At 34.7% G+C, this 23,863-nt stretch overlaps 2 protein-coding genes across 2 annotated transcripts; one reads left to right on the top strand and one right to left on the bottom strand.

Annotated features, from left to right (window-relative positions):
- The first annotated feature begins 1,546 nt into the window (after positions 1-1,546).
- Positions 1,547-3,237, top strand: LOC120182948 (2-alkenal reductase (NADP(+)-dependent)). Its single transcript, XM_039187763.1, has 5 exons — positions 1,547-1,902; positions 1,988-2,168; positions 2,335-2,501; positions 2,581-2,663; positions 2,760-3,237. The coding sequence occupies exons 1-5, from the start codon at positions 1,681-1,683 to the stop codon at positions 3,136-3,138; spliced, it is 1,032 nt and encodes a 343-aa protein (XP_039043694.1). The 5' UTR covers positions 1,547-1,680; the 3' UTR covers positions 3,139-3,237.
- A 159-nt stretch (positions 3,238-3,396) lies between these two features.
- LOC120183144 (acetolactate synthase small subunit 1, chloroplastic-like) lies at positions 3,397-8,235 on the bottom strand. Its single transcript, XM_039187903.1, has 12 exons — positions 7,978-8,235; positions 7,379-7,592; positions 7,222-7,305; positions 6,958-7,026; positions 6,617-6,700; positions 6,035-6,184; positions 5,256-5,342; positions 4,747-4,851; positions 4,546-4,668; positions 4,066-4,218; positions 3,756-3,821; positions 3,397-3,624 (listed from the first exon to the last, which is right to left on the bottom strand). Exons 1-12 carry the CDS (start codon positions 8,220-8,222, stop codon positions 3,541-3,543), a joined length of 1,464 nt encoding a protein of 487 aa, XP_039043834.1. The 5' UTR covers positions 8,223-8,235; the 3' UTR covers positions 3,397-3,540.
- Between the last annotated feature and the right edge of the window lie 15,628 nt (positions 8,236-23,863).

Genomic DNA, 23,863 nt, shown 5'->3' with positions numbered 1-23,863 from the left:
GCTTACATCAATTAGATGAAGATGCCATTGCTTACATCAATTTAGTTAGGTGAGAGTTAGGTATTTGTAGACTTTAATGGTTTAAATTATTTTATGTGTGTGGTGTAGGATTGTTCTTGAGTAGTATAAATACTCATCCCCATTTTAGTTTAAGCATCAAGAAAAATTAAGAGCTTCTAAGTGAGTGAAGAAGCATAGTCTTATAAGAGTGAGTTGTAGTTCTTGTTTTTGAGTGATAGTGCTCTTGTAATATTTGTTTGAGTTTCAATAAAAGTTATTTGTGTGAGTGTTTTATTTCCAACAAAATGGGCCTTTTAATTAAAAGTTCTTTTAGAAAACCACACCAAACAGAACTTTAGTATTTTTAATTACTCGACCGTTATCTTTATAATTATAAAATGACATGATATTTTTATTAATTTTAAATATTTATATACATACCAACTAATATTTTATTAATATTAATTCTTTATTAAATTATATTCTCCATGGATCACCCTGTCATGGGAATCATCGTTTGGGTTGTTCCCATTCTTCCGCTGTCATTCCAAACCTACCATTCATCAAACATCCATCCAATCTCAACCATTAGAAGCTAAAATAAATTTTATTCTAAGGTCTGTCAAACGGATCAATGACTATGAATTCATAGATTTTGCATTAAGTGCGCTAAAATAGACTTGGTGGGGGACCTTACATGAATTTATAGAGCGTTACTAAAGGGTGGAAATAAAATTAAATATAGGGTTTCCCCTCTTCTTTCCAACTCTTTTCAAAGCTTATAACACAAATGAGGTTTAAGTAAAAACAAAGTTTTGGGGTTAAATTTGAAGGTTTAGGAAAGAAAATGTAAATAAATCAAGAAAAAGTCAACTATCGACTTTGGTGGATCTATGAAGGTCGGAGTTTCTATTTGAAGATTCCAATGATAAAAAATCATCTTGAGAAACGAAGTGGTATATTTTCATTACTCAATCCAACAACATACGGAAAAAATAATAAACATAAATATTCAACATTAGATTTATAAAATTTGAGGTGTTTTTCTATTAAACAGATATTAAATTCACATTTAGGAAGACGGATAGTTAAAAATTTTGGAACCCATTGATCGATGTCGATGGCCAGTTGCTATGAACAATAGTCAAAATCTAGATAGATAAGAGAAAAATAGAGAAAAAGAATAAAGAAGAAAAGAGAAAAAATGATTTTAAGAGATACAAAAAATATCGTTTTAATGTAAATTAATATTTTCAAAATGATGTAATTTTATTGTCTTCTATTATATCATAACTTCCTTAATTTTTTATCAATAAAATGATCAAAATGAGAGTAATTCAAACTTTCAGAGATTAAATTAAAATTACTAAATTTTATTGACCAACATAAGAGTGGAGTTAAAATTAAGTGATGAAATTTGTAATTTACCCTTTATGAAACAATAGCAACTTTGAAACGGAGGAATTGAATTTTTAAAGTAACAGTGATGGATGGAGGTAGGTAGATTTACTGGTGTAGGCGAATACAAGCAAAAGCAAAGAAACAAATGTGAGTATTGATGGATTGGTTGCAAAAGTTTGGTGGGCGGAGTTAATTGCCTATCGTTGCCATTTAAAAGCACAGTTGGGCATTTCGCAGAGTTGAGAGTTCGATTGAATTCGGAGATTCGCCGGCAAGGGGATGGTGACGGCGGAGAACAAACAAGTGGTGCTGGAAAGGTACATAGAGGGAGCACCCAAAGAGACGGACATGGCAATGAAGATGGGGAAAATAGAGCTGAAGGCTCCCAAAGGTTCGGGTGGCATCCTAGTGAAGAATCTCTATCTCTCTTGCGACCCTTACATGAGAGGTCGCATGCGTGATTTTCACGGTTCTTACATTCCCCCATTTGTCCTTTCTCAGGTATTCTCTCTCCTACTCCATCGGATATTTATGTTTTTAGCTAAATAACGGATGTGTTTTCGTTTCTGATGATGATGGGTGGAAGGCCATTGAAGGATTTGGAGTGGCGAAAGTGTTGGATTCTGATAACCCAGATTTCAAGCCTGGAGATTTCATTTCGGGACTCACTGGTTGGGAAGAGTACAGCTTGATCCGCAGCACTTGGCAGCTCAGAAAGATCCAACCCGACCATTCTATCCCCCTCTCTTACCATCTCGGACTTCTTGGTACTTGCTATTTCATCGTTTTTATTGACAAATTAGATTAATAAAAAAACTTTAGTTATGTTGCCTGGAACTTATGTCTTGCAAACCAAGTAGGTCATTATAAGACAAATGACATATTTATCTTAATGATGTTTAAATTCGTTACTGAGTTAGAGGTTGAATGCAGGTATGCCAGGTTTTACGGCTTATGCCGGATTTTACGAAATCTGCAGCCCGAAGAATGGAGAATATGTTTTCGTATCTGCGGCTTCAGGGGCTGTTGGCCAGCTTGTTGGACAACTTGCCAAGCTACATGGCTGCTATGTAGTTGGAAGTGCCGGAAGTAGCCAAAAGGTATGTTTCTTGTACGAAAGTGCGAGCAGCATTTGAAAATACAACAACTAATACAAGAAAGAATTAGTTCGGCATATAGGTTGATCTTCTAAAGAACAAGCTTGGATTCGATGAAGCCTTTAACTACAAAGAGGAGACAGACCTAGATGCCGCTCTGAAAAGGTCAGTAGTACAGCTTCTCGAATTATAATTTGATGCACTTGAATAGCGTTGCTGCATTTGCCCAATATTCATTTGTTGGATAAAAACTCTGCACAGATACTTCCCCGAAGGCATCGATATCTACTTCGACAATGTAGGCGGTGCCATTTTGGACGCTGCTTTGCTCAACATGCGGATCCATGGACGTATAGCCGTCTGTGGAATGGTGTCATTACATAGTATCTCTGATACGAAAGGAATCCACAATTTGTATTGTGTTGTACCCAAGCGCATCAGGATGCAAGGATTTTTGCAAAGCGATTACTTGCAGAAGTTCCCACAGTTCTTGGAACATGTCACCGAGAACTTTAAACATGGGAAGATTGTGTACATTGAAGATATGAATGAAGGTTTAGAAACAGCTCCAGCTGCTTTTGTTGGACTATTTTCTGGAAGAAATATCGGCAAGCAGGTCATATGTGTAGCCAAAGACTAAAATGTTGTTGCTTAATGAGTTTGTATTAGTTTAGTAGAATAGATCAATCAGCTTGCAAGCATTTTCTTCAAAGATGATCGATAAATCTTTACTTGGAAATGGTTTCGATCTAGAAAAATGAAAGCTACAGAACACATGCATGGATCCATGGGGACGATCAGTCATCAGTCCCAAAGTTGTTTGTTTTATGATTGAGTTTTAGACTGTTTCTGCATTCTTTTCATCCATCTGATATGCTTTACAGTTTAATTATTGTTCTCAGAAGCAAAGATGACCAACACAGATCGATTTGCATCGAAATCTCAGAGTAAAGATTACATCAAAGATCTTTATATATATGTATAATGATACTCCAGACCTTACTTGCCTTTGCCAGGACCAGCAGCTATGAGGAAATGTAAACTAGAAAGGAAGAGAATATCCACGGAGATACATTGAATCCACACCCGACTCTCGCACCAGTGCCACTCTTCCGGTCCGAGCCACCTTCAACACATTAAACGAAATAACTAAATAAACAAATGTTGAAGAGCCATATAACTAATTTCCTCTTCTCTGGTTGTACATAATAGATATAAACTAGTTATAGAACTTGTGAAGAAACTTAAGCAACAAACCTCACAAATTCCAAAGGGCTCTAATAATCCCTGAAGACCAACCATCTTGTGGAAATCACCTGTCAGCTGCAGAGAGAAGGACTTGACTACCTTAGATGATGGTGATAGAAATTAAAGGAAGAAGGCAAATAAAACATAATCCTAAATTCCTTTATCGACACAATGATTCTGGAAAAAAGGCCAAATAACACATAATCCTTATAAAAGCCTAATAATCATCAAACTATAGATTCTGAACATTTTATATAGCAGGTGAAGACAGCAATTCATCAAATGCATGAAGGTGAATTTAGGCAGAACAAGATTTGACCTCAAGAGTAATTGTGTGATCAGACACATCAACAACTTTAGCTCGGAATATGCTTGCAATGTCAAGGACGTCCCGTCGAGCAGCAGAGTTCGTAGCAACTTTTATCAACATTAACTCTCGCTCTGCAAATGGTAAGTGTGTCATATCCTGCACCTGAATCACATTATTGAGATAAGCTATTTGCTGATTCAGATTATAAAGTCGGAATTAGAGAAACCCAGTACTGCAATTTAGAATATATCCATAATTATATATGAACCATCTAACTGCAGTTTAGCAAGACTAACACTTTCCATAAATATTATCAACATGAAGCTCAAAGATAATAAAAGATTTAGTTTTACAAAAAGGAGAGTTGTTTAAATGCTATTTTGTTTTCCATTTTTCTTGGTTTCTTTACCTCAAAGATTCATTCCAGATATATTTGATTACTCGAACTGAATTCTCTGAATTTTAAAATTCTTATCATATGCCCCTCACCTCGTAAAGATCCACTAACTTCTGGAGTTGCTGAACCAATTTTCCTATTTGCTCATCAGTTCCTGGAACAACAGTTGTAATGCGAGAAAGACCGTCTTTTTCAGCAGGTCCCATAGCTAGACTCTGCGATAAGTCTTGCATGAGCTACCCGGCAAAAACACAAGGCATAGAAAATGCAGCATGAAGCAAAACCAAGCTGACCTGAATATTATAGCCTCTTCGGGAAATAACCCCAGTAACCACATTTAGAACTCCGGGAGTGTCGTTCACGGTCATAGATAAAGTGTGCGACCGAAGCCCGGTTGACTGAAACATTGAATGAAACACACATGAGAAATGAAGGTACAAGCATTTCAATACAGCAGCAAGTGAATGCTACCAATATAGTTCAAGAAAACGATCAACTAACAATAAAGATCAATGGAATAACCCATTTAGATATCAAAAATGAGGATAAGGTCGAGACAAAGCAGGCTTATAATATTGAAATAACACCGTGAATGATAAATGAAAAGCTTAATTTGCAACTAATGGACAGAACATATATATGGCTAATAACCAAGAAACAATAACAAAACTAACCATGTCATGGTACAAAAAATGTATAACCCACAAGCTGCTTCACATCACCAAGGACAAATGACTGGCTAGGAGGAATAGATTATTGGTATAATGTAAAGAGCTATCGGAGAAAAAGAAAAGTATCTTACATCTTCATCATAGAGAACCCCCCAATGAGCATCGAGAACTTGATTTACCGGGATGCTGTCAAAAGGTTCCACGGGATATACATCATCCTTCATGCAACAAATAAAAACTTGAGAGATTCTCCAATGTCCTAAGACTTGATGCATGGAGGAAGTACAAAAATGTCATATATAAAGAGTGTAGAACATTCATAATGCAGATTCAGCAAAAGACATGGACCATGCTATTCAAATCTGCTTGCAACTTTTGGATTTATCCACGGATGGGACTTAGGAAACATAAATTAGAAAATATTCAGTAAACCAACATCTTGTAAATGTCACTTCTCCAATTTCCCAACTTCATTTGTTTCTGTTCAATGTGCAAGAAAACATAACCATAATCCAACTCCAAGCTGTATTCATTCTTTGGTAAAGCTCGGATAGGGTTCCATTCTCTGACTTTAGAGTGTCTATGGTGCATAACAAAATGGAGAGGAGAGGATAAAATAAGATAAGAAAGTGGATTGGAGATAAATATCATCTCATCCCATCCTATGTTTGGACTGCACAAATCTAAGAGTAGGATAGAATAATTTTTATCATATATTATCATGTGTATGCCATATTATGGGGTAGATTTACCTATCATCTTATTCTACAGGGTTTAAATACTTCTCTACTTTTTCATTGGGTAAGGTAAACACCAAACTTGGATAGCACGATCGCGATGGGCGAGCAAAACCCAACTTGATTGGAAAAAGTAATGATTAAATTTCATAGTAGAAGAAAAAAGTGCATACCTTTGAGTATGTATTGACATTACCATTAACTAGCAGTTTTGCATCCCTTACCGCACCATTAGTTGATCTATCTTCAAGATCTGGATAAGATGCAGCAGAAAATCCCCAAAAAGGAGCAGTCTCCCCCATCTTCTCACGCCTCAGAGCAATCTATCATGATGACATGTTCAAGCCTTAGTGAACATAATGATTTGATAGCTTGGTAGACCTCAGGTCCATCTTTGTACATTAGTATAATTCAATGGAACTTTCACATTAAATCCACAGTAAGTACTGAAAAGAATGACACTAGAGTAATCTGGGTGTTAGGCATCGGACTTAAAATCAATTGGAAATAGTGGAACGACCCAACTTGAATTTAAAATCACAGAAAACCGAAGACTTTATAGTAGTTGATAATGCCACTTAATGTTTCTTTCATGCATAATTCAACAAGGGCTTATGTCACATATCACAATGGTCAGGTCCATTTATTCCAATCATACTCTAAAATGCTAATATCAAAGTTTCTATTGAATCTCAAACACAAACCATTTTGTACTTCAAGGAAAATAATGATACAAGTTTGCAAGAATTTCGTACCTTCCCGGTCCTCGAAAGTTCTTTTATCCCAAACCTGCTGAAATTTCTTTGAACAGCTGCCATCTTTCCAGGGTCTCCAGTAACCTGAGATGTGCATATGCAATAAAATAATAGACGAACAAGAAAGCTATATAGCATTACCTATATAGAATGCTACAACTTGCACCATATGGACACTAAAATTCGATATTCTGTGAACTCTCTCTCTTAAACTACATCTTTAAAGTCATAATGTCACTTTAACATTTGTAAAGATGTTTAAAAGTAAATTCGCCTAATTGCCAAAATCATGCATATACAAATAAAATTAATGATGAAATATTAGAAGATAAAAAAATCACCTCAATAGTCAAGAAGTGCTCTGAAGTATCGACAATGCTTGCTCTGAAGATGTCTACTAGCCACATGATCTAAAAAGCATAGTACAGATTAGAGACCGAATGCCCAGATGTACAAAAAGGAAGTAGAACTGAAATCAAAGTTTCCAATAACCCTTTAAGGGGACAGTTTCCATCAAGTTGCCACAAAAAAATTAGTTGACTTGAGTGGATAATTTTAGATGTTCGAATAGTAAGAAAAACCAGATGCTCCAAACAACACAATACCTCTGCACGAGTGGTTGGATCGGTGTTGAGTTTCATGAGCATTAATTCGCGTTCTACATGTGGCTCCATTGAGATATCATCTACCTGATAAACAAGGTAAATATGTTTACAGCAACACAAACATACTGAAATGAGTTAAAAGGTTGAACTTTATGACCTTGATGACATTGACAAGCTTGTTAAGTTGCTCAACTACTTGTCTGAGAACCTTTTCGGTCCCGGAGACGGTGATGGTAAACAGAGCCTTGTCCTCGTTGAGGCCAACAGCGAGGGACTCTATGTTGTAACCTCTTCGGGCAAACACCCCTGCTATCCTGTTTATGATTCCACTCTCGTCCCCAACGAACACTGAAATCGTATGGCCTTTCAACCTGACACAACACAATACAATTTCACACGGATGCATGAATTTATGTAAAAAATACCGAACTAGAAAGTTATATTAAAAAACTTTAAAATTAGATCACTAATATAAATAACAAAGAAAATATATAAACTTTATGAGAATTTGAAATTTTCAGACTTGCGACAAGATCTAGCTATTGAACAAGGATAAAACAAGCTCAAGCTCTAATTACAAAATAAATGCAACTCTTCTATAACAGAACACTGCTGTTTGTAGCAGGTTCTGTTCTTGTAACAGACTGGTTACTGGGGTAATGAAAATTGATGATTTATCCCAAAAAAAAAAAAAAGCAACAGCAAAGCCATGGAATGAAACAGTAAAGGATTGAGAAGAAAATTGTGAGCACCAACCTGGAAGCAGAGGCCGGGCAGAAAGTCTCCGTGAGAGGCGGTGCTGCATTGGGTTTATCAGTATTGGCAAAGGGCACATAAAAGGCCTTTGAGCTCGAGAATTCAAAAGCTAACTCCTTAGCTTTGAACCCGATATCGTTATTCATAATGCTGCTTCGTCTCGAAGTAAAGTGAATAAAACCGGTGCCCTTTGATAAAAATGAGTTCTTCGTCGGAACGGTGGCTGAGAGTGAAGCCGCCGCCATGTATGGTGGTTTGGTTTGTCAGGAGATTGCAGGAGAGTGCAACGTTTTTAAGTTTAAAGAAGAGGAGACCAGAAACAGAGTTTGCTGCAACGAGTTCCATGTGACGCTATATTTTATTTATTTAATGTTTATCAAATATTAATTATGAGGTTGCCAAATAAAATTAAGACAGCCCATTTTATCAGATTCTGTGGTTAATTTAAGACTTAAACATATTTTCTTTATTTTTAGTGTTTGATTCAAGTAAAGTAATCCAAAACTAATTATAAATTAATAAAAAAATATTAAATTATGTAAAACGACTAGCTAGAGAAATCATTTTTAACTCGTTGTTCACCACTTTTTCTAACATACAACTGTTTAAATAAATTTAAATGAAGAAAACACCGACGTAAATAAATCTTTTCTTCCTCGAACTTAATTACACCAACGTAAATATATTATGAAAAATGAGGAACGCTTGAAAAGAAGGTAACTTACACAAGAAGGCTCTTTTTGATATGGCTCCGCTCAAATCCCTGGGAGTGGATGGCTTACACGCTCATTTCTATCAAAAGCACTGGAACATTGTTGGTGATTCGGTTTGCTGCACCATCCGTAAGATCTTCTCTAGGCATGATATTGATCCTTTATTAAATAAAACAATTCTTGCGCTTATACCCAAGGTTCCTAGCCCCTCAACCTTTCAGCCTATAAGTCTTTGTACAGTCTTGTACAAGCTTGTCACGAAGATTCTTGTTAATCGCCTCAAACACATCACGTCTCGTCTCGTTGCCTCAAACCATACTGGTTTCATTCATGAAAGAAGCACCACATAAAACATAATAATCAATCGGAAGATCATTCATTCCATGAAAATGAGGAAAGATAAAGTCGCACTATAAGAAATTTCGATTGTTTCAACAAAAGTATTTATCACTAAAAGTATTAAATTTGTCACGATATATTTATTCTGACCAAATTTATTTGTTACCATATTTGTTAGAACAACCGTGTCATGTAAAGTATATTGTGATAAAATTATGTTCGTTACCATTGTATAGTATTTATTGTAACAATGAAATTTCGTTACTATTAGCTCTCGTCTTGAGATTAACTATGTCCCAGACTTGGGAGTCTATCTTGGCATGTCGGTGTGCACAAGCGAACCACTCAGATTTATAACTTTATTCTTGATAAAATAAGAAAGAAGCTTCAAGGGTGGTGTTCACGCACACTCTCTTTTGTTGGGAAAACCACTCTAGCCAATTTTGTTCTAATGGCTATCCCTTCGTATTTTATGTAGACTTGCCGTCTTCCTCCAAGTATTTGCAATGACATTGAAAAATTGGTTCACCAATTTATTTGAAACTCCATTGATAGTTCTCGAGGTACACCTTTTGTTAATCGGGTTGCCTTAGCTCAACCCAAGAAAAGTGGAGGTCTCGATATCTGTAAGTTCCATCAGCATAATTCCTCCTATCTTATGAAAAATTACTATGCCATCGCTTTGGACTCTGATAATTGGCGATTTGACTAAACTGATATCTTTTCGTCGTAATATTTCCTCTGTAACACCCTTTGACCAATCTTCTCGGAGTAACACTTTTTCGGCTGAGGTGGCACAAAGGCGTATCCTCGGGAACGCGCTTTACCTGAGTTTATGCTGACTGGGATGGCAAGCGTGTAAGGCGCATCCCCGGGGACGTGCTTTCACAGGGTTCTACTGAGTCAGATGCCACGGGGTAAGGCGCATCCCCGGGGACGCGCCTTCCATTAAATGTTATAATTGCCCATTTGTTCCCCTCCCCCCAACTACCCCTCCTACTCCCTTATATAAACCCCCTCAACCCCCTCTCATTCTTCATACCAAAATCATCTTCTCATCTCTTATATAACTCAAATTCTCCAACTATTTGAGTTTTAAATTTCTTATTAGTGGTAAGAAATTTATTTTTAAGTTAGTATTTTTTAAATAGTTTTTATATTTTATAGTAATATAATTATATAAATATTATTTTTTTATTAAAATAATATTTATATAATTATTATTTATTTAAATTTATTAATTAATTATTTTTTGTGCTAATTATATTTTTTTGTCTACAATTATAATAGAAAGTGAAATGCTGCTGCGATTGGATGCAAACCATATCTCCAGACATTTTAGTGATATGATAATATTTTTTTATAATTAATGTTAATATTTATTATTATTTTTAATTTAAATTTATAATGAATTTATATTAATTATAAATTTTTATAATGCATATTATTTAGGAAACTAATCATATTTTAGAGACTTTTATTAAAAACCCACGTATAACGACACCGCAACGTATTTTGTCATATTTGTTCGGGTATATTGCAACAATTATTGGTGGTTGCAAACTCAAACATGTCCTAATTTCTGCATTGATTGAGAGGTGGAGGCCCAAGACACACACAATTCATCTTCCATGTGGAGATGCTACAATTACATTGGATGATATCTCTATGCATCTAGTGCTTCTCGTCGATGAGAATATTATGTGTGGTATGGCGGATGGTGATTGGCAATCAATGTGCATGGAGTATCTTGGAGCTGCTCCGCCAGAGTTTAATGGAGGTAGAATAGCTTTATCACGGTTGAAAGCTAATTTTAAAGTTCTGAATGAAAATGTTTCAGATGATGAAGTAAAGGCATGTGCTCGGGCTTATATTCTACGAATCATTGAAGGAATATTGATGCCCGACAAATCTCGCAACCAGGTGCATTGTATGTGGTTGCGGCATCTGATTGATTTTGATGAAGCTGGAAGATATAATTGGGGCGCTGCAGTTTTGGCATTTCTCTTTAGAGAAATGTGTCGTGCGACAAATTATAAGAAAACTGCTATCGGTGGATGTCTCCTGCTTCTGCAATCATGGGCGTGGTTCCGCATACCTTTCTTATGCCCGATCGTCAATGAACCATACGTATTCCCCTTATTATTGAGGTAATTTTTTAACTAAATTTTGATTTAAATATTTTTAATTACATATGATGATATTTAGTTTATATTATATTTCATAGGTGGTCGATGAAAAGAAAGAACCATAGAGATATATCTACTGGACTAGAGGAAATCCGTTTACTTATTGATACAAAAGCTGGGTCTGAGGTATGTTTTGAAATCTGTTTAAATATGAATATTTTAATTTAAAATGTTAGATATAATTAGAATATTATATTTATTTGAATTGTATATTTATATTTCAGTTTTAGTGGATACCTTATGCGAGCAATGAAGTAAAGGCTTGCATCCCACCCCACCTGAGTGGGTCATTAGAGGTTTGGATGTCAATTGTACCTCTTATTTGTTATACTATTATTGAGTGGCATCTAGTTGATCGCGTGCTCTGTCAGTTTGGTTGTATGTAATATATTCCTGGAACACCTAGGAATTTAGACGACATGCATAACATCGATAGACGAGGCAAGAAAGAGGTTAAATGGGTGGTGAGACACAAAGATTGGATTGCGCTTTGGGAGAACCGGTATGCACAGTTGGCCCCTCGACAATTTTACGCTGAAACTAGTCGTATGGTTACGGATAACTATATGGACTTGTTTAATGAAAATGGAAAGTCGTTTCTACTTTCGGCGGTAGCACGAGGGGTTAACATTCCTAGGCGCCGAGAGAGACGTCCACCGTCTCAATATCATCATCCGCCGACTCGTGGACGGAGAGAAGGCGCTACCGGTTCTGCATCAGTCCCACCACAACATCCCTATCCACCAATGATGATGCCCAGCCATCCGGTTTAGATGTCATCTTCTCAGGGGTATATGCCAAGCCCACCAGTTTATATGCCATCTCTGCAGGGTTACATTCCTAGCCTTCCAGGTTACATGCCTAGCCCGCAGGGTTTTATGACATCATATGGAGTGCATATACAGCTATGTTTAATGATCCAGCATATGGTTCATATGCATCTTATTTGGCTGGTGGTCCTTCTCCACAAACACCTCAATCTCCATCTGGATAACAGACATCGATGCCAATGTTTTCACACTTTTCTCAATTTTCTATGAGCGGTGGGATTGTTAGTAGCACTCCTCCAGGGTCGTTATTTTATACAAGCCCTTCATCGTCATCTACAACACCAGCCGAAGAAAATGTCGATGATGATGATGATAGTGAAGATAAGGAGACTGAAGAACAAGTTCCACGAAGAAATCCTCAACGAAATAGACAACCACCGCCATGTGGAACTCATTTGAGAAGACGACATCGGTGATCCAGTTGTATTTTACTGTTATTTAAATAGTTATATTTCATAAATTTATGTAATTTGGTTATGTTATTTAAATGTTTCATGGTTGTTAGAACAATATTTTTAATGTTATTTTTATTCAAATTTAAAATTAAATGTTTTAATATACAAATTATAGTATTCAAAATTTAAAATTAAAATACAAATTATGGTATTCGAAATTTAACATTAAATTCAACTTAATATTCCAATTGTATTCAAAATTAAAAGTTATAATCCAATTATAGTTCACATTACTTAAATTTAAATTAAATTTATCCATATGTATGATTTTATCCTTAACATATACATTAAAATATACACATTAAAACCAACTTATCACTTCATATTTATTCGTAAAAACATGTCGATGCTCATTCCATACAATTTCAATGTCACAACCAACTTATCACTTTACATTTATTCAATTTATCCATAACATTTTATTCAATATATTCAAACAACCAATTGATCACTTCACATTTATTCAATTTATTCATAACATTTTATCCAATTTATTCAAACTTCACATAACGTTTTAATTTAAGTTATGAACTTAAATTTATCCATATATAATTTTTTCCTTAACTTGTTGAACTTCCAAAAAACTTAAATTTTGGTTATAATTTACCTGATTTTACCATCCATCTATAGTTCCCCGGGGGACATGAGTGACAAAATAGGGCAATGATAACATATTCTCTGACAAAATAATAGAAGGCGCGCCCCCGGGAACGCGCTTTCACCACTTTGCCAAGTCCCCTCAGAAATAATAGGTACTGACATGAATAGTTCCCCAGGGGACATGAGTGACATAATAGGGCAATGATAACATATTCTCTGACAAAATAATGGAAGGCGCACCCCCAGGAACGCGCCCCCGGGAACGCGCTTTCACCACTTTGCCAAGTCCCCTCAGAAATAATAGGTACTAACATGAATAGTTCCCTGGGGGACATGAGTGACATAATAGGGCAATGATAACATATTCTCTGACAAAATAATGGAAGGCGCGCCCCCGGGAACGCGCTTTCACCACTTTGCCAAGTCCCTTCAGAAATAATAGGTACTGACATGAATAGTTCTTCGGGGGACATGAGTGACATAATAGGGCAATGATAACATATTATACGCAACGTATTATGGACTTTCAAAACAAACTTCAATTCACAAGCTTTCATATTCACAAACTCAAAATTTCTCAAAAATTCTCAAAAATTTCTCAAAAATTTCTCTGAAAAAGAGTTGTCTTTCTTCTGTTGTTTTATATGATGGAGAAATTAAGGAAGCTGAAGAGGGGGTTATTTTTGAGTCAGATCATTATATCCCCTTAACCTTGAAGAGAAACATCACTCTTGAGGAGTTAATCACAAAAATTTCGTTAAAGATTCGTGTGGCTGGCCAGAGAAGATTATCTTCACTTCAGTATAGATTTCCTACTGAACTTTTTCCACTCACGTATACATCATTTTAGCTTTCCAATGATGATGATGTTTCTATGATGGTTGATGCTCATATGGGGAGTTCACAATCTCTTATTAAAATGTATGCCACTTTTATTGAGGTTCGTGCTTCTCATGGTCTCTCATATTCCTCTCACTTTGGCATTGCATATCAAGCTGATCAAGTTGATAGCCCAACACAACTGATCTGTAATGATTTCACATCATTAATTGGTGGATCCAACGCCAGATGTTATGCCATCAAGTTCAATAGAAAGACATTCATCACCAACTGCTTATGATCTCAACCCACGTGGCTTTACCAATAATCCATATGGCAACATCTCTTCTACTTCAAGGGGCAGACATTCATCTGCTAATGTTTTCGACTTACATATGGAAATGCCATCAAAACGATAGTCTATTCACATTCCACATGATACAATGGCCTCAAGTTCAAGGGGAGGACACGCAAGAGGGAACTTATTTGACCTCAACATTGGATTATCAGAGGAACCCTCATCTCCACTAGAAGAACCTCTTCGGGAGCCAGGTGCAGATGGTGCTAAAACGGGATTATTCGTTGAACCTGACTCACCACAGTTTAATGTAGATTTTGATGATGAGGAGGATGACATTCCAATAAATACAACACCAACCAAACTTCCTGCACATATGTACGGGGTTGATTATGACGTAATGTACGAGCCTGAATTTCTGGATCTTCTTGATGTTGGCAACTATGGACTTCAGTCATCAGTCAACGACGGTGATTTACATATTGGAATGGAGTTTGCATCGAAGGAGGAAACAATGATGGCAATAAAGAGTTACAATATTCGTAACTTAGTTCAGTCTCGAGTTTATCGATCTACCATGGAGAAATATGTCTCCTACTGCGTCTAACGTGACAACAGATGTCAATGGATGGCTCGTGTATCAAAGAGGAAGAGGAAGAACAACTTATGGGAACTAACCAGATACAACGGTCCTCATACGTGTTGTGCAAGAGGTATAAACCAGGATCATCCCAACTTGGACTCCAACATTATTTGCCAAGCAATCATGCCCATTGTGAAGAAAATCTCTCATATAGCTGTTACAGTGTTGATTTCTTCTATACAGTCACAATATGGGTACACCGTCTCCTATAAAAAGCTTGGTTGGCAAAACAGAATGTCATTTTCAAACTTCATGGTGAATGGGATTCCTCTTACAATGAACTACCCAGTTGGTTTCATGTTGTGCAAAGACTCAATCCCGGGACAATTGTTGAGTTCAAAACTCAACATCATTACGTGAATGATTGAATGGTTCGCGATCGCTACCAATTCCACCGTGTCTTTTGGACTTACCCTTAGTGTATTAATGTGTCAAGTATTGTAAACCAGTTGTCCAAATTGATAGTACTTTCTTGTATGGGAAATACAAGCAAGTTTTATTATTGGTTGTGGTCCAAGATGGAATCCGTAATATTCTTCCTGTTGCGTTTTCCCTCGTTCAAGGAGAAGACACTGAGTCCTGGGCTTTTTTCCTTAAAAATTTACATTTACATGTTGTCACCAGGGAATGAGTATGCATTATTTCATATTGAGGAGCCGGGATAAAAGTAGTAATGGAGTCTTTGGGTACAATGTATAGACCTCCACATGTTCAACATCGTTATTGTGTCCGTCATATTGCTGCAAACTATTACGGAAAATACAAGAAGAACGATGAACGTCAGTTAGTATTGCGGATGGTATGTTACTTTTTCTCAATTTTTCTATCATTTTTGTATTACTTATTTATATTTCATATTAACTATTACATATTCCTAATGGCTTAGGTTACGAACTCTTACCTCAAAGGTTTGAGTCTATGCTACAAGAGCTGTTTGGCAAAAATAAGAAGGGCTGCGAGTACATTATGGACATCAGCAAAGAAATGTGGACAAATGCGTATGACGGGGGGCATCGATATGGTCATATGACAACCAACTTGGTTGAAGCAATACATTCAACCTTAAAGGGGGTGCGTCATTTACCAGTCACGGCGTTGGTCAAAATGACTTATTTTCGTTTGGGTCTACTCTTTGCAAAGCTCGGTGGACAAGCTCTTACTTGGATGCAAAACGGCCATATTTGCCACCCAAGACTAGTAGTTGATATACAGAAAAAAGTGGTTACATCAAATGGGATGTTGGTTACAAATTTTTCTTGTACCCGTGAATTGTTTCGTGTAACCGAAATGCCACATCTGTTGTAAGGGATTAAAGCTAACTCTTTCAAAGTTAATCTGTAAGATAGGTGGTACGTTTGTGGTTTCTTTCAGCATCAAATATCCATGCTCTCATGTCATTGTAGCTTGCTCACATTCGCATTTGGACTACAAAAATTATGTTGATCCCGTATACCAACTTTCACAATTATTCAAGGTATATGAATTTGAGTTTCCGCTCATAGGAAACGAAATAGACCCAGATGAGATTTAAACTTGGCTTACAATTGTACCATATCCATTACTATTGAGGGACTTAGTTTGTCCAAAATCTACTAGAATACATTGTGATATGGATATTCAGGAGAAGTCAACAGAACAAAAACGATGTGGGCATTGTAGAAACATCGGGCACAATAGAAAAAAATGTTCAGCTCTGTTATCATCATATAACTGTTAACCCTTATGTAATTAATATTATATTTAAATGAATGTTTTTGTTTATAATATTTAAATGTAATTTCATTTTCTATAATTTCTCAATGTATGTACACCTAAATAATTTTTTTAAAATTTTTATTTAAAAATTATTTATGATATTTATTTAATATAATAATTAATATTATTTATAAAAATTAATTATTAATTTTAAATATATAATTCCACCTTCTAAGTAGAGAAAAAATATTAAATAAACAAATTAAAAGTTATAAAAAAATTATGTATACGATGACACATTTCATGTTCTGATTGGAGGATTAAATTTATTAAATTAAATTAAAAGTAAGACTAAATTGATAAAATATGTAAGTATTGAAGATTAAATGTGTAATTATACTAATTTTATTAACTTATGCATCAATATTTTCATTAAATTTTGATAACATATGACTAGATTGATAACATTTAAATAATTAAGTGATAAAATTAATATATCGATAATCAAAATAAAAAATATTAGATATATAACCATACGTGTAATATTATAATTTCATACATTTTTCCTATAACTACAATAAGATCAAAGCTGGTTTTCATCCATTGTTCTATCTGATTAATGTCGCGTGGAATGGGTGAATGCCAAAGTCCCTGAAACATATAACACTAAAACCTAAATTCACTCCACCATTAACACACATTTAAAAAATATATTCGATAATTCTTAAATTATAACAGAAACACTTTACATAATATATTAATAATTTATAATAACAATAAAATTAAAATCTTTATTATTAAAAAAAATACCATCGTGGCATCCGACTCAGCAGAACCGATATAAAGCGCATCCCCGGGGATGCGCCTTACACGCGTGGCATCCCAGTCAGGATAAACACAGGTAAAGTGTGTCCTCGGGGATGCGTCTTTGTGTCACCTCAGCCGAAATGGTACTACTTCGGGAAATATTAGTCAAAGGATGTTAGAAAGGGAGAATTTCGACGAAAAGGTGTCAGTTTAGTCAAATCGCCCTGATAATTACTATATTAAGCTTCTTTGGCAAAAATACAAGATGACCACCTCTTGACCCTCTTTTATCGCGAGACCAAACTGTTCGCATCTACGGAGAGCTTTATAGCTAGTTTGGGAAGATTTTTATGGTTTCATCTCTTGGTCTGTTGGAGATGGGTCTAACGTTCGCTTTTGGCAGGATATTTGGGTACCTAAACTTGGGTGTTTACTGTATTTGAAAAAAATGAAGCATCTTTTGATGAAAATCTTTTATCATCGATCTGGTTCTCCAAAATAGTAATTGAAATTGGAACATGCTTCGGCAACTCCTTCAACCCTCTATTGTAACATCCTCAATATCGGGTTAGTGATCAAATTATAAAGTTTCAAAATTTGGTGACTAGAGTAGAACCATGGATTAGTTCAATGATTTATTTGGAAAAAATCATAAAAGTTGTTGGTAATTATTAAATGAAGTAAAGGGTAAAATGGTCAATTGACAAGGAAAGATATTTTCTCCCCTTTATTAGGAGATTAACACGTAGGGGAGAGAAAGATGAAAACTCTCTTCTTCTTCACTTGCTTTCTTCTTCTCTAACGTGCTCAAGCTAGGCAAAGGTGAGTTTCTTTATTTGTTGATTATTAGCTGAAATTTAAGGTTGAGTTTTGATTATTAGGTGATAATTAAGCATAAGAAGAGCTTAAATTATCTTGAAAAAATAAGATGAAGAGAATAGAATAGAGGAGATTAAAGAAAAGAGAGGAATAGTGAAATCTTAAAAGAGGGTTCTTTAATAAGGTTTTAGAGTGAATTTGACTTGTCATCAATCTAATTAACATGTATGAAGTATTAGAATTGGATTTGTAACATGTTAAAATTTGGGTATGATTTTTGAATTTCTTAAGAAGAATAGGATATGGAGGTTAAAGAAGTGATTATTGAGTAGAAATGAGGGAAAAATGTATATGTAAGTAAGGAATATGAAAGGGGATGAAATATGAAGCATTTGAATTGAATTAAATGGATTTTCGGGCTTAAAATGAAAATTATGGGCAAGGTGTATCGATGCACATTGAATGTGCATCGAATGATGCACATCGTTCACATCTTTAAAAGAAAACATCGAATGCAAATGGTGCATCGATGCATAAGGAGTGCATCGATGATCCCTTTAAAATGAAAACATCGAAGTAATTTGTGTATCGATGCATGGGTAGTGCATCGATGCACATGTTAAAGAATGCATCGATGCACTGTAGCATGCATCGATGCACTTCAAGGGGAATTGAAATAGACATTTCTTCTGGTCTAAGAGAGATAGATAGATTATAACAATGGGATACTGATATGTATCAATGTATAATTATGTAGATATCGAACACAAACAAGTTCCAGGTTGTGTATCAAGTTAAGATTCGTCGGAAGAGAGGAAATTAAAGTGGATTGAAACTTAGTGAGGCCAAGGTGAGTGCACATTATTTAGTATATGATGTAAATGGAAATAAGACTTATGATAAGTCTATTTCCAATAGTAAAATGCATGAATACATAGAGGTATGTGTTTGCTATGATTTATATGTGTGCATGAGTATATGTGTTATTGATATGATTCTATGATCACAGGATGTAAACTATGTGATAAGTGATAAGTGCTATATGGAATTATATGAGAACAAGATATGACAATGATTTACATGTCATATAAAAACCAGAGAAGTGTTATAAGCAATGTGACATATATGTGATAAATGAATGATATGAAAAGTGAGATAAACAAAGTATGGTGATATAGGGTAATATAAGAATAGCTCATAGGTAATAAGTTATTGCTATGGGATATACCCATGAACATATGCGATGTGATATATGTTATGAGAAATGACTCATGTGACTAAGTGTGAATTGATATAAGTATATGATATGAAGTTATGGGTATATATGTTATATGTTATATGTTATATGATATGACATGCGAGTTACATGAACAAATGAGAAATGATATAAGTCATATGAAACGATCTACGTGAATACATGCACTTGTGATACATGTGATATGATATGAGATATATGGTTACACATACATGTGGTATGTGACAGAAGAGAAATAACAAGTGATATGAAATGTTATACATGATAATGCCCATGTTATGTGATATGAGAGCTAGGGGTATAGTTGGCATGCCAAGAGTCGAGGGTTTACCTATGTCTTTCGAGATATATGGACAGTTTACCTAGGTTCTTTGGGACCTATGGACAGTTTACCTAGGTTCTTCGGGACCTATGAACAGTTGCCGAGGTTCTTTATTACCTCTGGATAGTTACCTGGGTCTTTGACCTCTGGATAGGTCCTTCGGGACATTTATACGAGCTTTGGTGATAACATAGTGGTGCACAACCTCAATAGACTCACGTATCTACAGTTCTCACATGTGTACCATGGGCTAATAAAGAGATAATATTAATAAATTGGATATGATGATATGTTTCCTTATGAAATGTTATGTGTGATATATGATGGTACAAATGGTAATTAAGATTATACGATAAAAGGAATCAATGATAGTGATAAGAATAAAGATGATGATATAGTTGCTTGTGTGTTGATTTACGATAGGATATATGTTACATGACATGATATATATATGTTATATGGTATACGTGAGTACCTGTTAAGGTATATGTGAATGAGTATAATTGATTGACATGATGCTAATAACAAGTCTATCAGATATAATATGGACATAAAGATCATAGGAATGGAGATAAGAATATGAATGATAATGACATATATGTATGTATGTATTTGTTACATATAACAGTATATGAGTGTAAGAAATGATTATAGTAAATGTTTACATTATATTTTTTTGCCTCACTAAGTCATAGACTTAGCGTGTGATTGTTTCACACGTAGGTTACAGAAGTGAGAAGAGTAAAGAGCAATGTGGATCAAGACAAGTCAGTTCTCCTTACCGAAGGTCAGATCAGAAGAAAGATGAATAATATGTATGTTAACAACTAAAGTTTTAGTTGGCATGTATTCAAAATAATGTATTGTATAAGCTCTAAATAGTTTTATAAACGTTTTGAATAAGTTATATGTTATAAAACGTTTTAAATTATTCACTAATTTTGTACAAGTAAAAGTTTTGAAAAGTCAATGTGATACCTCGGACTCAGATCTGGGTCGGATACGGGTTGGGGGTGTTACATTTAATGGTATCAGAGCTAATGTTTAGCCGATTCTATGCTTAAACCGAAGTCAAATGAGTTTTAAAAATGTGTGCATGCCAACATAGAGTGAAAATTTCTGATCTGATAGGGTAAGGAGGGTGTTGTCTTGTTATAGAGTTAAATTGTTATGTTATAAGATAAGTGAATATTTGAGAATGATTTAGGAGATATATATGTTATATGATATGAATTGGATGATCATATGCACACGTGATATGTGATAGAAGAAATAATATGAGCACATGAATATATGAGAGCTTCCAAAGTGAATCACAAGGCGATAGACCTGAAGGTAATAGCATTCACTTACCCTGGCAGGCATGGAGAAGAGCGAAAAACCAGGGAATGCCGTGTATAAGATTAGAGAATGTTTCATGATGTTGAATGAATGTATAGAAATAGTTAAAAGAGTTAAGAGCACCTAAGTTCAAGGGTGAATTCGAGAAAGGTTCTGTTGTTACAGACATTTGAATAAATGATATGAAGATGTTAGATGGTTAGTTCTCCAAAGTGGAGATTAAATTGAGAAGTTCAGTTATGAGAAAATCTAGGTATGGTGGACAAATGTCACCATAAGAAACGTTAAAAGATCAAATGTTGTGGTTAGAATGTAGAAGAGTTTAACAATAAGTGCATCAATGATACGTTTAAAATGAATGAAATCAGAGTTATGGATTTGAAACAAAGAAATAGTATGGTGTATAAGCAAGAGGGTGGATATGATAAGGGTTTGTACTCTAGAAGAAAGAGTTAGCGTTGGCTAACGAGATTACATGCTGAAAAATATGTTAATCATATGAATGAGATATAGTGAAGGAAATAACGATACTTATGGTTGAGGTAAAGTACGGATTGAAAGAGAAGTATAAAGTAATATGAAAAGATCATGTGTATTAAAGTACAGACAAAGATTAAGAAATGATGAAAGGTAGGATGTATATGATTGGTTAACTAGGGTTTGTGCCCTAGATTGAACAGATGTTATTGACTAGATATTAGAGTAAAAGTGATAGAGTTATAAGATTGGAGGAGAAGATAGAGATGAGTATAGGTGATAAGACAAGAGTATATGAATATGAAAGGAAATATATTTATGTATAAGGAGATTTCAATTTGGAACAAATAAGGAATAATGGAATAAAGGAAGGAAAGATTAAGTAAAGGATGTAGCATGAGAACATTAGAAGATATGTTCTTACTGATATGTTCAGTGAAAATTCGAGGACAAATTTTCTTTAAAGGAGGGGAGATTTGTAACATCCTCAATACCGGGTTAGTGATCAAATTGTAAAGTTTCAGAATTTGGTGACTAGAGTAGAACCATGGATTAGTTCAATGATTTATTTGGAAATAAATCATAAAAGTTGTTGGTAATTATTAAATGAAGTAAAGGGTAAAATGGTCAATTGACAAGGAAGATATTTTCTCCCCTTATTAGGAGATTACACGTGGGGGAGAGGAAGATGAAAACTCTCTCTTCTTCACTTGCTTTCTTCTTCTCCAACGTGCTCAAGCTAGGCAAAGGTGAGTTTCTTTATTTGTTGATTATTAGCTGAAATTTAAGGTTGAGTTTTGATTATTAGGTTATAATTAAGCATAAGAAGAGCTTAAATTATCTTGAAACAATAAGATGAAGAGAATATAGGGGATTAAAGAAAAGAGATTAATAAGTGAAATCTTGAAAGAGGGTTCTTTAATGAGGTTTTAGAGTGAATTTGACTTGTCATCAATCTAATTAACATGTATAAAGTATTAGAATTGGATTTGTAACATGTTAAAATTTGGGTATGATTCTTGAATTTCTTAAGAAGAATAGGATATAGAGGTTAAGAAGTGATTATTGAGTAGAAATGATGGCAAAATATGTATATGTAAGTAAGGAATATGAAAGGTTGAATATGAAGAATTTGAGTTGAATTAAATGGATTTTCGGGCTTAAAATACAAATTCTGGGCAAAGTGTATCGATGCACATTGAATGTAAATCGATGCACTCTTTAAAGAAGAAACATCGAATGCAAATGGTGCATCGATGCATAAGGAGTGCATCGATGCATCCCTTTAAAATGAAAACATCGAAGGTAATTTGTGTATCAATGCATGGGTAGTGCATCGATGCACATGTTAAAGAATGCATCGATGCACTGTAACATGCATCGATGCACTTCAAGGGGAAATTGAAATAGACATTTCTTCTGGTCTAAGAGATGATAGATTAGATTATAAAAATGGGATACTGATATGTATCAATGTATAATTATGTAGATATCGAACACAAACAAGTTCCAGGTTGTGTATCAAGTTAAGATTCGATCGGAAGAGAGGAAATCATAAAGTGGATTGAAACTTAGTGAGGCCAAGGTGAGTGCACATTATTTAGTATATGATGTTAAATGGAAAATAAGACTTATGATAAGTCTATTTCCAATAGAAAATGCATGAATTCATAGAGGTATGTGTTTGCTATGATTTATATGTGTGCATGAGTATATGTGTTATTGATATGATTCTATGATCATAGGATGTAAACTATGTGATAAGTGATAAGTGACTATATGGAATTATATGAGAACAAGAGATGACAATGATTTACACGTCATATGAAAACCAGAGAAGTGTTATAAGCAAAGTGACATATATGTGTTAAATGAATGATATGAAAAGTGAGATAAACAAAGTATGGTTGATATAGGGTAATATAAGAATAGCTCATAGGTAATATAAGTTATAAGATGAGAATATATATGAATATCAAATAAGTTATGAGATAAGTTATATGACATTGATATATAGGCTAGATGAAAGTATACACATGAATACATATAAGTTTATATTTATTTATATGCTATGGGATATACCCATGAACATATGTGATGTGTATATGTTATGAGAAATGACCCATGTGACTAAGTGTGAATTGATATAAGTATGTGATATGAAGTTATGGGTATATGTGTTATATGTTACATGATATGATATGCGAGTTACATGAACAAATGAGAAATGATATAAGTCATATGAAACGATCTACGTAAATACATGCACTTGTGATACATGTGA

This window comes from Hibiscus syriacus, unplaced genomic scaffold, assembly GCF_006381635.1.
Source record: "Hibiscus syriacus cultivar Baekdansim isolate YM2019G1 unplaced genomic scaffold, ASM638163v2 tig00112738_pilon, whole genome shotgun sequence".
In the NCBI taxonomy this organism is placed as follows: Eukaryota; Viridiplantae; Streptophyta; class Magnoliopsida; order Malvales; family Malvaceae; genus Hibiscus; species Hibiscus syriacus.
This window is presented reverse-complemented; position numbering and strand designations above follow the sequence as displayed.

Excerpts from the sequence above, each read along its gene's own strand:
- LOC120182948 (XM_039187763.1), top strand. The coding sequence starts at position 1,681 with ATGGTGACGGCGGAGAACAAACAAGTGGTGCTGGAAAGGTACATAGAG. Across the intron at positions 1,903-1,987 it reads CCCCATTTGTCCTTTCTCAG|GCCATTGAAGGATTTGGAGT; the intron begins GTATTCTCTCTC and ends GATGGGTGGAAG. Across the intron at positions 2,169-2,334 it reads TTACCATCTCGGACTTCTTG|GTATGCCAGGTTTTACGGCT; the intron begins GTACTTGCTATT and ends GGTTGAATGCAG.
- LOC120183144 (XM_039187903.1), bottom strand. The coding sequence starts at position 8,222 with ATGGCGGCGGCTTCACTCTCAGCCACCGTTCCGACGAAGAACTCATTT. Across the intron at positions 7,593-7,977 it reads TGCCCGGCCTCTGCTTCCAG|GTTGAAAGGCCATACGATTT; the intron begins GTTGGTGCTCAC and ends GTGTTGTGTCAG. Across the intron at positions 4,219-4,545 it reads AGTTAGTGGATCTTTACGAG|GTGCAGGATATGACACACTT; the intron begins GTGAGGGGCATA and ends AATGTGATTCAG.